This window comes from Danio rerio, chromosome 17, assembly GCF_052040795.2.
Source record: "Danio rerio strain M-AB ecotype USA chromosome 17, GRCz13ab, whole genome shotgun sequence".
NCBI lineage: Eukaryota > Metazoa > Chordata > Actinopteri > Cypriniformes > Danionidae > Danio > Danio rerio.
In genome coordinates, this window is record NC_141037.1 from 29,851,093 (window position 1) to 29,867,792 (window position 16,700).

At 38.0% G+C, this 16,700-nt stretch overlaps 1 protein-coding gene across 22 annotated transcripts in view; it reads left to right on the plus strand.

The window, feature by feature from the left end:
* mdga2a (MAM domain containing glycosylphosphatidylinositol anchor 2a) overlaps positions 1 to 16,700 on the plus strand; it is a 347,889-nt gene that overhangs the window by 224,127 nt on the left and 107,062 nt on the right. For 17 of the 22 annotated variants that reach the window (XM_087290654.1, XM_087290660.1, XM_087290651.1 and 14 more), the window contains 2 exons: positions 551 to 683; positions 3,722 to 3,991. Coding sequence is in view for 4 of the 22 variants with exons in the window: in XM_087290645.1 (XP_087146771.1) it covers positions 551 to 683; positions 3,722 to 3,991 (403 nt within the window). In the remaining 18 variants the exon portion in view is untranslated. Of the gene's footprint in view, positions 1 to 544; positions 684 to 3,721; positions 3,992 to 16,700 lie in introns of all 22 variants that reach the window. The other 5 variants (XM_087290664.1, XM_087290663.1, XM_087290644.1 and 2 more) reach the window with 1 other exon arrangement.

Sequence of the window (16,700 nt, forward strand, 5' to 3'; positions counted from 1 at the left end):
AGCCTGATATGACCAACAACAAATCTGGGAAGCTTTTTTCTTTTTTACAACAGAGGCTTGTTTATAAAACCGCGTGTCATTATATGGTTAGTTGCTTTTAATTATTTGTGTTTAGCATTGTTTTAAATCCTGTTTGTGATCAGTATTGACCTCCACCATTTTTTGGTCACTACCCACCATTTAAAAACCAATGTATTGTAAAATGAAGTCTCTCAGGACTTGTATGCAATATAAGATTACCCTGTAAATCTATAGTGGCCAAAGGGGATACAAGAACAAAATGATATATATTAAATAACACGTCATTACCTTGTCTTGTAAGAGTCTACTAAGGGTCTACTATGTTGATCTGTGGTCAAATTGTAATAGGTTTAAACAAATCTTATTTAAATAAGGTCATATCAGCTTTTGATATAGTATAATTTAGTGACTGTTGAAAGGTAGATTATCAAAATTGACATTTATTAATATATACAAAATGTGTTGAATGTCTTGAAGCAAAGTCTGTTCAGATCAAAGCTTTATACAAAGTCGTCTTATTGAGTTGCAGGGGGAGACCAAAATCCTGAAGCTGAAGAACCTGCGTCCTCAAGACTATGCCAACTACACCTGCACTGCCTCCGTCCGCAGTGTCTGTGGCATCCCTGACAAGAGTGTGCTGTTCCAGCTCACCAACAAAACCGGTGAGACACCAAATCCACCTCCTCATACATAGAATCATCTGTTATTTTAGCCTCTTTCTGCTATATTTGAGCCGTCCAACAAGTAAGAAACTACATTCAAGCAATACCACAGAAGCAACTTTGAAAAGGAAGAGCCCCAAGGCTCTTGTCACCACAAGTGCTGTGTGGTCTGATTATCAGCGAGCTGTGAGTGCTGCATGTGTTATTGAGTATGTTACGCCTGTTACATTTAGAGGCCTGCTGCTACATTTCTCCTCCTTCATCAGTTGATGGTTGAAGAAACCGCCCCGGGCTGATGTTTTCACCACTGGCCTTGCAGTTAATTCAGTCCATGGCAAAACCATATTCTTAAGGAAATGGCCCTGCGGGTCCCTGTGCTCCTTATCTGTCTCGGTGGGCTTCACATGGCATGCTACTGCGGCGAAGACCTGACCTTTACGGAATCCATTAAAGAATGAACAGAGTCGGCAGACCTTTCCCTCCGGCCATCTCTGTTTCTCTATCTTCCTTCTCCCACTCCAGCGCCTGGCTCATTTTCTCGCACTATCCTACTTTTTTATGTCTCTCAGCTTATTTCTGGTAGCGGATTGGCTGATTATGATGATCACACAGTTCTGGGGATTGACTGATTGCTGTGCCAACTTGAAGGCCCTTGCATCACAGCACGCCGGTGTGTGTCTGATTATATAGATTGGATATGGTCACCTGGTGGATTATAGGTCTAAGTAAAGGAGTCACTTTGGGTGATAATTGTAAATAGCTCTTGTTCAAGTATAAACGCATTAGCGTAATAAGGTAAATGACTATAATTGTCGTCAAGAGGTGACGCTACGTGTGTATTCGCTGTAATTACCTACTTGATGTTGGCAACGCACCTGGTATTGGTTGTAAACATGCATATAAATGTTTTGTTTAAAATCTTATCACGTTACTTAATATTCATGAGTCAATCTTACATTTTATTTCTGCTTAATCAAGCTCTTCAGTATACTCTAGCCAAAAATCTAATTTTCTCGTCATTTACTCTGCCTTATGCCCTATATTATCTTGACACTTCTTGTTGGCAATCAGTTGTCATTGAGCATCTATCTGAGTTATATTTACCAAACAAAATAACTTGTACATTGTTGGAGACAACAAATTATTCGATTTCATAATTAATTATTAAAACATAACATTAATCAAAACAAGGGTATACATTAAAAATACGTGGTCGTGGAAGCAAATTTGTAATTCGAATCATGTTCACAGCTCCATAGTTTAAAATAGACCAACAGTCAGTTAAACTATAGTATAAGAGAACACACACAGCTGTCTAAATAAATAAGCTATAAAATACACCGTTGATCACTTAGGCCTATTAAAATATTATTAAAAAACTGTATTGAAAGGAAAAAAATCACAAGAAAGCATGCCGCTTTGAAACAGAAACTTATTTTATTGATGTGTTTTAATTTTACACAGTTATTTAAGATTTTTCACTCGTTCAATTCATTTATTTTATTTTCTGCCCGATCCCTTTATTAATCAGGGGTTGGTTGAATGATCCGCCAACTTATCCAGCATATGTTTTTACGCAGCGGATGCCACAACCCATCACTGGGAAATACCCATACACTCTGATTCACACACATACACTACGGTCAATTAAGCTTACCCAATTCACCTATAGCACATCTTTGGACTTTGGGAAACCGGAGCACCTGGAGAAAACGCACACAAACACAGGGAGAACATGCAAACTCCACACAAAAATGCCAACTGACCTTACCAAGGCTTGTACCAGCGACCTTCTTGCTGTGTTTTGACAGCGCTACCCACTGCGCCACCACATTACCAACAATTTTTTAGTAAAAAAAAAAAAATCAGAGTTAACCTAGTAGAAAAATGTTATGTCAGCATGGGATCTGAACGGTATTGGTTTACCGGTGAGCGTGAGTGAAATGTTAATGGAGCACTTATTTTGGGCAGTTAACAACTAAGTGGAGCGCACAACGATAGAGCGGAATGCTTTCCAGAGCATCACACCGCGCAGCTCTGCTCACATGCTGTAGCTGCTACAGTATATCAGTTCATTATGTTCACTATGTTACATAACTGCCCCCTGCTGGTCATGTCTTTCTTGTGTTTGAAAATTTTGTGCTGTGCTGCGCGTTTACTGCAGCACTACGTGTGGTCATGTTCATTCACTCGCGCATTCTCAGTAGCCACATCTGTAGCTAGCTAGTCATAGTAAGTGTTTTTCAAACTGTGTCTTTTGACAACTGTTGTCAGAGATGTCAGGCAGGTGGTGAAGCAATACCTTCTGGTAATTAAAAACTTAAGGCTGTCACTGCTAATTTGCATTTAAAGAGACACACAAAACAGCAAGTGTTTGCTTCCACTCAAAAACGAGCATCTACGGCTCGGTATAATAAATGATCTGTGAGCTGAAGTTTCACTGACACATTGTGACAACATCAGAGACTTTATTACATCTTGTAAAAACGAGCATATAAGGTTCCCTTTAATGAATTATGAATATTTCCTCTGATTTAGTCATAGGCTGCAGTTCACTGTATTTCTTGCAGTGTGTTCAAGCTCATTTTTTAGACCACACTGAGCCTATCGCTGCTTGTTCTCTGTGGTCGGCTTGGTAAATCAAATCCTTCAGACTGACTTTCTTCAGAAAAATTTTCCATCTCTGTGAGTCCATATAATCCAGGTGTATAGATCCTTCAAATTTGGTGCTTCAAATGAGCACAGTGGTAATCCATTCAATCCCAGTTGATGAAACAGTGTCTTCTGACACCAACTGAAAAGAGTATAGGTGAGGATAATACTTATATGTTCAACTTTTTAAAGCGCAAACCATTTTCTAACCATCTCTCCTGCATTTGCTTAACATAAACATCAGGATGTTGTGTAGCAGGATGTAAGTTTGTGTTAAATTGGAACCACCGAGGGCCAACACCTCTCTAACAAGTTTCTCTTTAAGTAAAAAAAATAGGCTCTCTGCTTGAAACTGACAAGATTAATGCTGTGCATTTTTGTTCCAGCCTCCCCGACTATTAAGCTGCTTGTGGAAGATCCTATTGTGGCCAATCCTGGGCAGACAGTGACCCTGGTGTGCATCATCTCTGGAGGCGAGCCCAGCCCGACCCTCTCATGGGTCAGGAACACAGAAGAGCTTCCAAAGAAGAGTGTCCTCAATGGTGGAACCCTCACTATTCCTGCCATCAGCACAGATGATGCTGGTGTTTACAGCTGTGTAGCCAGCAACAACGTGGGTAATCCTGCAAAGAAATCCACCAACATTGTTGTCAGAGGTGAGCACTCGGTCCTCAAGGGCAGGTTGGTTTGTTTCTGCTTGATGTGTCATAGTTTCTGTCTGAGTCTGAAAATTGTTTATATGCAGCAGGTGTAAATAGCAGTGACCACACGGTGTACCCAAAGAGCATGGTAGAAAAAAACAAACAAATATATGAGTTGGTTTGTTGGAGAAGTGGCCTGAAGTTGCAGAGCATAAAGTAAAACCCCAAAGTTTGAACTGAACACATGATGTATACTTTATTTTGTTTTCATTTACCGTAAACTGAGGGTGCATTCACACTTGTAAATCGATTGTTTTGTTCCAAAACAGGGATTTTAGTTTATTTTTGTTTTTGGTGAGGTCCACTTTCACATGGCAAAGTTTCTAAACAGGCCAAAATAGTTAAAACAAGTCACATGCGAGTAAACTCTCCCGCAGATTGGGCTCAGCTGTCACGTTGGTATTTTAACCTTTGATGATAAGCAATAAGACATTATAAGCAAAAAGGTGCATTTTAATTTTGAAACCAACAGACATCGTCACAAATCAGAGAGGTAAGAATCATACGAAGCATACGAAATAGAAATCAGGGAGGTAAGAATCATACGAAGCGTGTCCGTCAGTCAGCATGCATACACTGAATTCAGAGGTTGCAACGATTGATGCACAGCCTTAATGGAAAGAAGTGAATGCAGATGTTTGTATATTCACTTTAACATGCTTTCAAGCCAAAATAAAGCGAAAGCACAATTCTCTTGAACAACTCTTGCAATTCTATCACATTTGAGATCGGCTCTGAATTGATGGTAATTTCACTTTTCATATAAAGATTAAACATACAGGGGAAAAATTTGAATATTAAACGTGATAGCAGGCAAAAACGGGAGGGTTGACAGGTAGGCCTATACTCCTATAATACTCCTATTTTCACTTAGCAGTCTCACACATCCGCCATGTTTAGCGTTTTTCAACACTGAAACATGGACTACTAATTTAAGCATACTGTAATTGAGGACACACTATTTTTGCATGCAGCATAGCCAGTATCATATAATAAATAGAAGAGTATGTGCACACTATTGTGGTGGCAAAAATGTTGTCACTGTACACATACACTGTACAATTTTTTTTTTTGTAGATTTATGCTAATAACATCCTAATTTGTTAGGATCATGCTAATTCATGTTAGAACCATACTAACAATATGCTAGTACATGCTAAAATCATGCCAATTCATGGTATCATGCTATTACCAACCACAGACACTGGGGTCAACTTTAAAGCTTTGTACTGGCTTTACTGTCTTTAAAGTGGTTATCTTGTTGACTGCAGGGATCTTAAATATTCTTTAAGCCAACTTGATGCTTTTTCAAACTAAATAAACTACTCCCAATACGCTTTCTCAAGCCACCATAAAGTTTGTCCTCAAACTCTAACATCTAGTTCAAGCATACTGTAATTTTGGACACACTAATTGGGATTTTGATTACTACATAGTATGAGTAATGTGTGAATTTGCTTGCAGCATAGCCAGTATCATATATAAAAATAGCATGGTATGTGCACACTTGACATAGACATAGATTTATTAGTCAATAAGATCCATTTTCTGGGGAGGGAAAGCAGTATTTTTTTCTTCAAAATTGATCCAAATAAAAAATGTTACCTGAGGCCAAATCAGCAAATTAAAATCATTTCTGAATGATGTGATACTGGAGACTGTTGTATTGACTCCATAGGATCTAATTTGTCAAAACGCATATGGTGTATATGCAGTGTGTGGAGCATGCAAATGTGTACAATAGCCGGTTATAAAAGGCATCTAATTTCCTTTACACTCAGTGTAAATTGCCTCCGCCAAATAATTTCTGAAGGCTCTCAAGTTTGCTGTCAGCATTTTCCACAACACCCATTCCCATTTATCAGTGTATAATGAATTACTTAATGATTATCATGAAGGCAAAATGACAGTACATGGGGGTAATAAATATCTCAACAACGGGTGCAGTGTACAATTATGAAGAATGACTGGCAGCATACATTGAAAAACGATCAAGCTGTGGTTCAAGCTGATGTGAAAGGACGTTGTTTGTCGAAACTTTCTTGAATCTTTGAGAGACCCAGCCTTGCTTGAAATCTCTTAGAAATACTTGCTTTCCCAGCTAGAATCATTACCTAGCGAGATGAACATCTAGGACTTTTACTTCTTACATGTAGCCAGTAGTGAAATGCAGAAAAGGATTTGCTTTTTTCAGTCATCTGTGTGCATGTGAGAGAGATGCTCTCTGTAGAAGCTTTACTATCCCTGGCTGGAGCAGCTGTTGTGGTTTACTTCACAGTTACTCCTTCTCAAGGCTGATCCCCGGTGTGCACAGAAAGCTGTTTACACATCTGGAAGTCCAGGTTTTAATGCGAATCTCTGACTGTCAACTCACTGGGTCTGGGGAGCACCGTGAGATTACGCATTTCTGTGTGAGACTGGAGGGTATGATGGGAGTCAGATGTCTTGCCAGTGAGGAGGATCATCTTGGTGAGGTAGACAGGCACAGGGGAAGAGGATCATACCAAAGAAAGAAATCTGCCATGTGTAATGCTCCAAGCTCCCCTCACAACAAAGAGTGTCATTACTGAAACTTTAGACTGTCATTTTAGAGATTTTTTTTCTTGGACTGTTTCTTTTCCAAAAGCCTTTTTTATTTATTTTTTCTTTATTTTTTTGTGCACTTGTGGTTTGGTTCTCTTGGTATATTTTTATAAATATGTCTTTTAAACATAAATTTAATTTTTAAATAATTAATTTCATACAAAATTCACGCATTCATTCATTTTCTTTTGCTTTAGTCCCTTTATTTATCATTGGTCGCCACAGCAGAATGAACTGCCAACTTATGCAGCATATGCTTTACGCAGCGAATGCCCTTCAAGCCACAACCCAGCACTGGGAAACACCCATACACACTTTTTCACAAACACACACTACAGCCAATTTAAATTGTTTCATTCAACTATAGCGCATGTATTTGGACTGTGGGGCAAACCAGAGCACCCGGAGGAAGCCCACGTGAACTCAGGGAGAACATGCAAACTCCACACAGAAATGTTAACTGTCCCAGCCGGGACTCGAACCAGTGACCTTCCCGCTGTGAGGCGATCATTCTAACCACTTCTACCCTCTATGTATTTACTTATTTTTTATTAATATTATTAATATTAATATTTACATTTGATGTTTTTCTTTTAATAGGTTAATGTGTTATGAGTGGGGGGTCAGGGGGGAGCTAGTGCAAATACACACTTAAAAAGGTTTCTTATGTATCTGTTATGTATGTGTTACTAGCAATGTGTGAAATCCGGCATTCTATAGAATGCCTAGGAAATGTATAGAAAGCCTTGAACGTCAAAGTATGTAATGATTGCTACTTTATTCCTTTCCTAGGCTATCTATAGCAGCAATTCCCAACAGGGGGGTCATACTGTATCTTAAAAAAATCTTAGGAGTGGACAATTAGGTGAATGATCATGTTGCCTTAGTTTATTTTATCCCCTAGCTCAGTGGTTCTCAACCACCGGTCAATTGGTACTGGGCTGTACAAGAAATCATTAATTATTTCCATTTTACTCATTATTTGAGTCTGAACAATCTTTTATTTTGAAAAGTCTTTTATTTTGAAAGATGACCGTATTCTCTCGCTTACATCTTGCTCAATTTAGCGCCCAAATTTAACCCACAAGCAGCAAAATGAGTAAGAAACATACGTCTTTGTAAAGTTTCTTTGCTACGGGAAAAAGGCCCAGTGACCGACCTGCAAACTGCCAAGGAATAGATCCGCAACTCACTTGTCAGAAAATCAGGTGAATCCACCATGGCTGTGCAAAAATATCAACTGATGGAGATTGCAAATGACGGCAGCCTTTTAGGGACCGTTCACATATCTCTTATTTCTAGAGTTTGCACAAGTCTGTTGTTTCCAATGGATGTGCGTGGTTTGCGCGCACAAGCGGCGTGACGCGCTCGCACCAATGAACCCTTGGAGAAAACGGTTGATGGTCGCTTAGCAACCTACGAAACAACCCCAACCCCCCACAGTTAAAATTGTTAACCGTTGACCGGCGCGTGGTGATAAAAAGGTTAAGGACCACTGTACTATAGCTGACCAAAAATAGACAAATTTGTAATTCGTCCTCCACAAAAAAGATAGTCTCACGGATTCGCCTCGCAGCAATTCTCACACTTATTGATAGAGCTTAACAAATAACTTGAAAGTAGTAAATTGTAATAGCCTATATTATATTTTTCCCTTATTAACCAGTGTGAACACTGATATTTTTGTTATTGAATTTCAAATAGGGTCAATTTAAAGGCCAAAGGCTTACATTTTTCAGTTAGAAATGGCCTACAGATGTTTTGCTTTTATATTTTACATTAAGCTATAATTCATTCATTCATTTTCTTTTCGGCTTAGTGCCTGTATTAATCCGGGGTCGCCACAGTGAAATGAACCGCCAACTTATCCAGCACATGTTTTACGCAGTGGATGCCCTTCCAGCTGCAACCCATATCTGGGAACCATTAAGCTATTATTTGTGCATAAACATATCTAGATATAATAATAAACATACTGTTTGTTTAAAAACAACATTTGTTGTCATCATTACTGCAAACTTAAATGAGCGATTATGTCATTAAATGTGGAGGGGGGCCTTACAGTATTTTCCGGGGAAAAGGGGGGTCTCAGGCAAAAAAAGAGTTGGGAACCACTGATCTAAAAAATGCCTAGTTGCCGTGTGGCAAAGTATGTAACTGGCCTACCTTCGCTTTTTTTCTTGCCAATTTTGTTAGCGGTGGCACTTGGGTCATTGTTTAATTATGCCTGTGATAAGCATGTGAGTGTTGTTATTGTAAGACAAGTGCATTGTCGGTACGAGTTTCCACTACCACATCACAGACAATATTGTAACAAATACTTCAATCTCAGTTCTGCTGTCATTGTTTTTCCCGTAAGAACATAAGTGTGCGAATTAAACATTCAGGATCGGGGAGATCAACATTTTCCAGTTAGTTTGTGTAATACATGCTTTAGTCATTTATGTATTTATTTTAATTATTTAATCTAGTTTCTTAAAAAAACATATTGAAGTTTTCAGCATTTTGAGGGATGTTTAGTGCATTCTGACCTATAGTATTCTCTGATTGGCTATTTCAGATGTTACTGTAGGTCAAACCACAAATGTTATTTTGCATTTAATTTGACTTAACCTTTAGGCTAAATGTAGATACCAACAACTATTTTATGAGAAATGTCTATCACTATGTCTATGGGTGCTCCAGATCTTCCAATTTTAGACTTTTTCCTCAAATAGCCTGATTGGCTGGATTATGTGTTCACAATGGTTTGAACCGTTATAGGGTTGGTTAAATTTATATTTATATTATCTATTATCTTAATTAATAATATTATTATTTAAAATACATATCAGAGTGAAAAAATTCCCAGTATTAAAGGACTGCCCCTCTCATACATCTTGTTTCGATGTCCTTCAGGGTGGATAAAGCATTAATTAGGGGGTCATCCCCCCCCCCCAAAAAAAATGCCCTGTAATTTGCACCCTGATCATACTGTATGCTTTATTTCGTATTCTTTCCACTTTACAATATATAATGATCAATAAAGGCTTTTGTTGTGCTCTTCTGACACTTTGCCTAAATGATGCCTGTCATTCTACATAATGCCTAGGAATTGTATCAAATGAAAAAGGCTGTTATGACACATATTTATTGCAAAAAGAAAAAAAAACATATATTTCATGATGAGAGTTCTTAGATTAGATTAATTTTTATGGGTCACCTATCACTTTAAACCCCCTCAGAATGATCAGGATGGCAGGTCAAAGTGGAGGTCTTTTATTTTTTGATAATGACCAGTTGCCAGTTCATTATTGCTTGAATAAATTCCACATTAGAAGTTATTTATTGCCAAACATAACCTTCTGAGACACATTTTGCATTATTCATTCGTAATATTAAAATGCTATTATTTTAACATTCATTTTCATTATAAGATTTTGTTTACTCACACATACTGATCCTCTGGCGGCTCTGTTTTTGGTCCTGATTGCTTTTCTATAATCGCTGTTGCAGAAACAGGCAATCCCGAGCCACTAAAGAGCCACTTTTTGGAGCATTACGCATGCAATTATTTTGTCTGACTTCTTTTTTGTTTGCAAACCTAATGATCCAAAACCCTTATACGTATCTTTAGTGTATTAATTGGCTAACACAATTACAAAATGAACTTTCCACAATGCTGTTTGCCTTATTTTTCTGCCACCTTCAGATGAGAGATGCTTGTTTTCTACTGCATCAAATGGATAGCACAATATCATTGCCACAACTTTATAGCCCACTTGCGGCCAATGTGAATTTTTGATCAGGGCACGTTGGCCGTTTAGGTTTTATATGCTCTTTGTTATGGATGGAAACAACATTATTGGGCAGAAAATAGCAATGATAGGCTCATCCTCTACCTCAATAGATAGAGGATGGGTTTATAATATAAGATTGTCAGAGGGGACGTTACAAGCTTGAGCTGCACAGCTTCTTTGCTGCACAGATGGCGGAATCTCATTTGTTGGGCAAAATAAGCAAGGGATTGGAGAGAAAACGATATTACATGGGAGGGTTTGGAAGTTGGGTAATCCCAACACACTCTGCTGGCTGCTTGTACAAAGCTCTGTGATAGCAGCTGTACTGGTCATTTGAAATATGACCTTTTCTCCTGCAATGGGAAAAAGAGCATGGCTGGCCAGATGGGGCGGTGCTTGAGGTGAAGGGGTAGAGCTGTTTCCCCAATCCCTGAGCTGGGAGGAAGCTTCACTCTTGAGAATGGACGAAGGTTTAGAGGTGGCTCTGCTTTACTTGGATATATATATATATATATATATATATATATATATATATATATATATATATATATATATATATATATATATATATTTACAGATGTTAGAGTTTAAGTGAATGACACTATACATGTAGGTCTTAAATAAATCTAAAATCTTTTGAAATAGTCCAATTTTATTCCCTTCTGATTGCATATATAGTTTAAATGTGGTCAAACATCCACAAAAGCCATGTCTGACATTGACCATGTCTTGCCATTCAAACTTTTTATTCAAATGATTCTGAATTAATGCAAATAGATTTTTTTCTCTGATGTGGAGTATTCTCAGGCGCTCCAGTGGTTCTGTGACCTAGAAAAACTATCTGGGTGGATTTATGCAGATGCAAGAATGAATCCGCTACAATCTATCTGGTCAAAGATCGGTCAACATTTGCTGTTTACTAAATAATATCATAGACTGACTGTAACATGCAAAGCATTACAATTGTATAATATCATTATCAAAGCAGCAGTACAAAACAGTTGCTCTAAATTACTATTAAGGCAAAAGTTTATGACACATAGTCTTAGAATTTTCCATATCAAGGGAATACCGATGTTTTCATTTCAAACCAGTATCAGAAAGGCAATAAAGGTTCACAAAACCCTCGAGTACTTTTTTTGAGATTTTAACAGATTTGTGTGTATGTTGAGCATCAGTTAAGACAATGTTAGCACCTGTTAGCTTTAATTGTGGGGTAAACAGGATACATTTTAGCTTTTGTTATCTAATATCAGCTTCCGGGTTTAAAAGGATTTTTGGGGCGGGATCAAAATCGGTGACGAAGCGCAGAACTGCAAGTGCAAAGATGACGCGTCGGTTTCTCATTATTATTCATAGCGGAGTCTTATCCTACGAGAATAGCCAGCTTCCTAATTCATGACTGCACTTACTTTCCGAAGGCAAGGCAGACCTGTCAGCCCCAAGCTGTGAGACACGGACCCACGGCACACTGTATTTAGCTGTTCATGAAGGCTCGTATGTGTTTGTTTCCATGATGAGTTTGTTGCATGTTTTTCCGTGCGATCCTGTCAGGGGCAAATACAGCAAAGCTGTATGTGTCCATCAAGCATTTTTGTTGGGAGAGCTGTACAAGTATTGAAGAAAGGCGGACGCTGTCTTTTATCTGGAGTTTGTTCACATTTAAACACATCGGCATGCTGCTGTGTTTGCCTAAATCCTCTAGATTACCAACAGGGCTAATGGTTAAAATAGACAGGGCAAGAGACCTGCTGTTCTGAGTTTGCATTCAGACCCAGGGATTGTGGGAAAATTCCTCATTTAATTACTGTTTATTTCTTTGCATTTTAACTTTTTAAACTATAAAATCATGCGTCTCCTCACGGTTTGTCTTATTTTGTAAGCCAACTGACAACAGTTGTTTGCTCCCCTCTTTCTCCCCTGCTGGCCATGCCCACTCTTGCCCTTTGCTCGTGGAGCTCCACGCCCATTATTATGCATCTTTTGAAAAAACACTGAGGTAGCCCTAAACCGAAAGTGGGGGGTGTCATGGCCCTTTTAAGGTGCAGTATGTAAGTTTGACACGCAGTGGTTCAACTAGGTATTGCATTCCTGGATCAAACATTCACATTTGGAGAACATTTACATTTATATAGACTACAATCCTGTCTCAATATGAACTACAAGTCCTGTCCTGCAACACACACACACCTGCTCCAAGTCTCCTTTGCTTACACTCACACAGATGAAGCTGCACATGTACACAACACATATATACGGCTCACTTTTGACTCTCTCTTTGCTGAGTCTTGTTAGGTTAACACCTATAACCAAATAACCTTGTGTGGAACACTGAATCAATTAGAATTTTGCAACAAGATTTTCCAACAAGGCAACTCAGGGTACTGAAATATAATTGACTCTAATTGACCAAAACAAAGACAGCCTTTCTGGTACATAACAGACATTTAGCCTTGTTTACAGATAAACAAGAATGTTCACTTTACTTTCTTAAATATCTCCAATTATATTGTATTTTTATGCTTCGGAAGAGTCAAAAACTTACATAAAGAACCTTTAAATGATGACAGAATTGTAGTTTTTGCTTTAAAGCTTTTTTAAACAACTAAAAAGGTCTAGATAATCTTGCCTACACAGTCAAACGCAGTACAGGGATTACTATAGGGGGCAGATTGACCTGATGAGAGCCGTAATGGGACGTCATTCTGTAGCACCCAGGTGGGAGTGACCAGATCTTCATCCCTGAGTAAGGCCTTTTCTGACAGCTCCTGCACCCGCTGGCAGCATCATCAATAAAACACACCCCACCCTTCGCCAGTTATCACTCAAATATTGAGCCTTGTCAGTACGAGCATGGAGCCTCTTCAGCAGATTACGGCAAACGGTGCAGGGTCTGCTCTGCAGATAACTGCAAAATAACCCGACTCGTTCTTTATAAGATATTTATTAGCTGGAGGGGAGCGCTGATGGAAGGAGGGGTATTGCTGAGCCTGCACCCTGCCATAGAAACTCATCTTTTTATTTATTTACAGAGGAGATATCATCTCCCGTTTGGGCCACTTTCCACCAAGCAATCAAAACAGCCATGCAAAGATCGCTCCCTCCATCCCCCCTAGCCCTAGTTTCCGAAATTGGTCTTTTTTGTGATATGCAAATTGTTCTACCTGAATTGCTTTGATGGTCATTCAGAGCAACTGTTTTTTTACACTTTGCATTGTCTGTTGCAGTGCAGTGCATCAGTATCATGAATGCGAGGGCACATTGTCATTGGTGAGATTCCACTGAATGCAATGACTGATTGCAACTTGGCCTGTAAAGCTGCTTTCAAATTAGCCGTGCATGTGATGATCCGCTCGTACATTGTGCTTCTCGACTGCTAAATAACAATGGATAAAAGAGAATTCAGTTGCTTTAGATGATGCAGTGACTGTACGCAGGCTGCTGCAGTGGTGATTTACTACAGCTAATAACAGATTTATATTCAAGCAATTCTTCCTCTAATGGAAAGGCTCATCTCATCTTGTTTATCTTTTTGGCATTGGCTGTTGTAGATGATAATGTGAAATTTTAGGATTCATTCGATTATATTCATGCATTTATATACACTTATTGCTTAAAAAATATTTTTAAATCCCTTTTCCTTCTCTACCATAGCTTTTTTTAAACAATATAAGTACCTTTTTTTAAGTAGCACTCCTTGTTTGTATTGCCTCTTTGGGATGAGGTAAGTTTAGGATTGATGGCTTACTTATTTGTAACTCGCTTTGGACAAAAGTGTCTGCGAAACATCATATAATAATATTAATAATAATAATAATAGTTTTAGGGTGAAGCCGTGGCGCAGTAGGTAGTGCTGTTGCCTCACAGCAAGAAGGTCGCTGGTTCGAACCTCGGCTCAATTGGTGTTTCTGTGTGGAGTTAGCATGTTCTCCCTGCGTTCGCGTGGGTTTCCTCCAGGTGCGCTGGTTTCCCCCACAGTCCAAAGACAGGTGAATTGGGTTGGCTAAATTGTCCGTAGTTTGTGTGTGTGTGGATGTTTCCCAGAGATGGGCTGCGGCTGGAAGGGCATCCGCTGCGGAAAAACTTGCTGGATAAGTTGGCGGTTCATTCCGCTGTGGCGACCCCGGATTAATAAAGGGACTAAGCCGACAAGAAATGAATGAATGAATGAATAATAGTTTTATTTCCAATAAAACTGTAATTTTACTTGTAGTATAAATTTATTTCTAATTATTTAAGATTTGCATTGAAAAATATTTAAAATGTAACGTAATTTGAATCCTAAATAATAATAATAATGTTATTACCAATAAAACTAATTTTGCTTATATTATTTATTCATAATAATCTTGAAATTTTTAATCTAAAAATGTTTAAAATGTAATGTTATTTGAATCGTTCTAAACAAATATATTATCTGATGGGGGGGGGGGGGGGTGTTAAAGGGAAAAAGGACATTTTAATGACTTTGAAATATATTATAAAGGACCAAATAATTGTATGTTTGATATTCATATGTTGACAAATATTTTGTTTTTGTAAATTTATTTTTTTAAAGATTTTTAGAAGGAAGGCTGCATTTACTAGTCAATGCAATGTAATTTTATATGATATAATTTTCATATTGTGTTGGTATTGTTTATATGTATGCAGAGGTTTAGCATGGGAGGAGGGGACGCATCACCACCAATATCCACCAACTATTGAAATGTCCCCACCAATAACTTAATCCACTTAAAAAAGTTGCACTATCAATCTGAACCTAGACATGCAAAAAAGGGTTAAATCACATTCTCTCCCCGAGAACTGCCCCCAAACACATATAAACATTGTGATTGGCTGTGCCTTTCCCCACTGTCATGTGAGAAGCTGTAGCTGTGTTCAGATCTCATATGTAGCAGTGCAAAAACTGCAGGTGAATTTCCTGTGCAAGAATAAGGTGTGTAAAGTGTAAAATAAGGTCAATGTAAAGTGTAAGTCACATAATTCACCCATCCCCACCAATGTTAGAAAAAATATGAATGCATATGGTATGAGCTGTTATCAAACTTGATCTTTATTAAAAAAAAAAAAAAATTATATATATATATATATATATATATATATATATATATAAATTTCTGCACATAAATATTTTTTTCCAGTTAGGAAATGAGACCAATTCGTTGTTCAATTTAACTTTTGTAGTTAAAAAACTACAGTTTGAAGTAACCTGGTTGCATAATCGTCTCGTTTTTGATTGTATTTATTAATTATAGTTTATTTATAATTATTATGTTTTATTTTCAAATAATAGATCTATTCTGTGATATTCGCTATTTCAAAGTAAGTTTGAAACTCCAGTTTTGCTTCTAAAAGGGTGCGATTGACTAGCGCAAATATGACCGTGAAGAAAAAAAACACTTTAAACAATTCTTTAATATTAAAAAACCCTTTAATAACATGATTACATAAGATATCATGATGAAGAAAGCGTTTGCCTTCAACAGTGCATATTCATCAGCAAAAGACTTTTTGCATCCATTCACTGACTCTGAATGCACGACTACAGGCCAGTCAAAAGGATTATTGATTCTCACATAATGCCACGAGAGCGTTGACAATGATCTGCGGTGGAAGAAACAGCTAACTAATTATAACATCACAAAGAAAAGACCCATCCAAAACATAATCATTTAGAAACGCATTCATCAATATCTTCTGCATATGTTTGATGCCAGAAAGAAATAGTCTTTAAGCATTGCGCATGCATCACATTTGTGCTCGTGCCACGCAAAAAGCATTGCCGTCATTTAAGGTGAAGTCTTAATTCTTTCCCAGACACTTCATAAAACAAACAGATACAAAACACAGGTGCAAATGGTTGAGAGAAACCATTATGTTGTCTCTTAGGAGCTTCTTGATATATTCTTCTGTTGGAAAGCTCATTAAAAGTTGAAGCAAAAAAAAAAAATAAAGTTGGATTTCCATTTTAAGCGTTTTTGAAATTTCAAGAGATGTTATTACAGCGGATTACTGTAAGAAATCATTCTCAAACGCTCGGCGTGCTGCAACCTGACTTTAAATGTTCTGGAAAGATTACACAGCTTGTCTCTTGGTAATTGCTTACCTGCAGTGCTTTTTGATAATGACAGAACTCATGCGAAGGAACTGGACGCAAAAGCATTAACACCCTGCAAGTTTTATGGGGTCACCAAGGAGTGCACAGCTATCTCACCACAATATTACACTATTGATTAAGTCGCAAATTGACCAGTAAGGCAAGGCCTGCCGAGTTGAACTTTGCAAAGAAGCAACCCTGC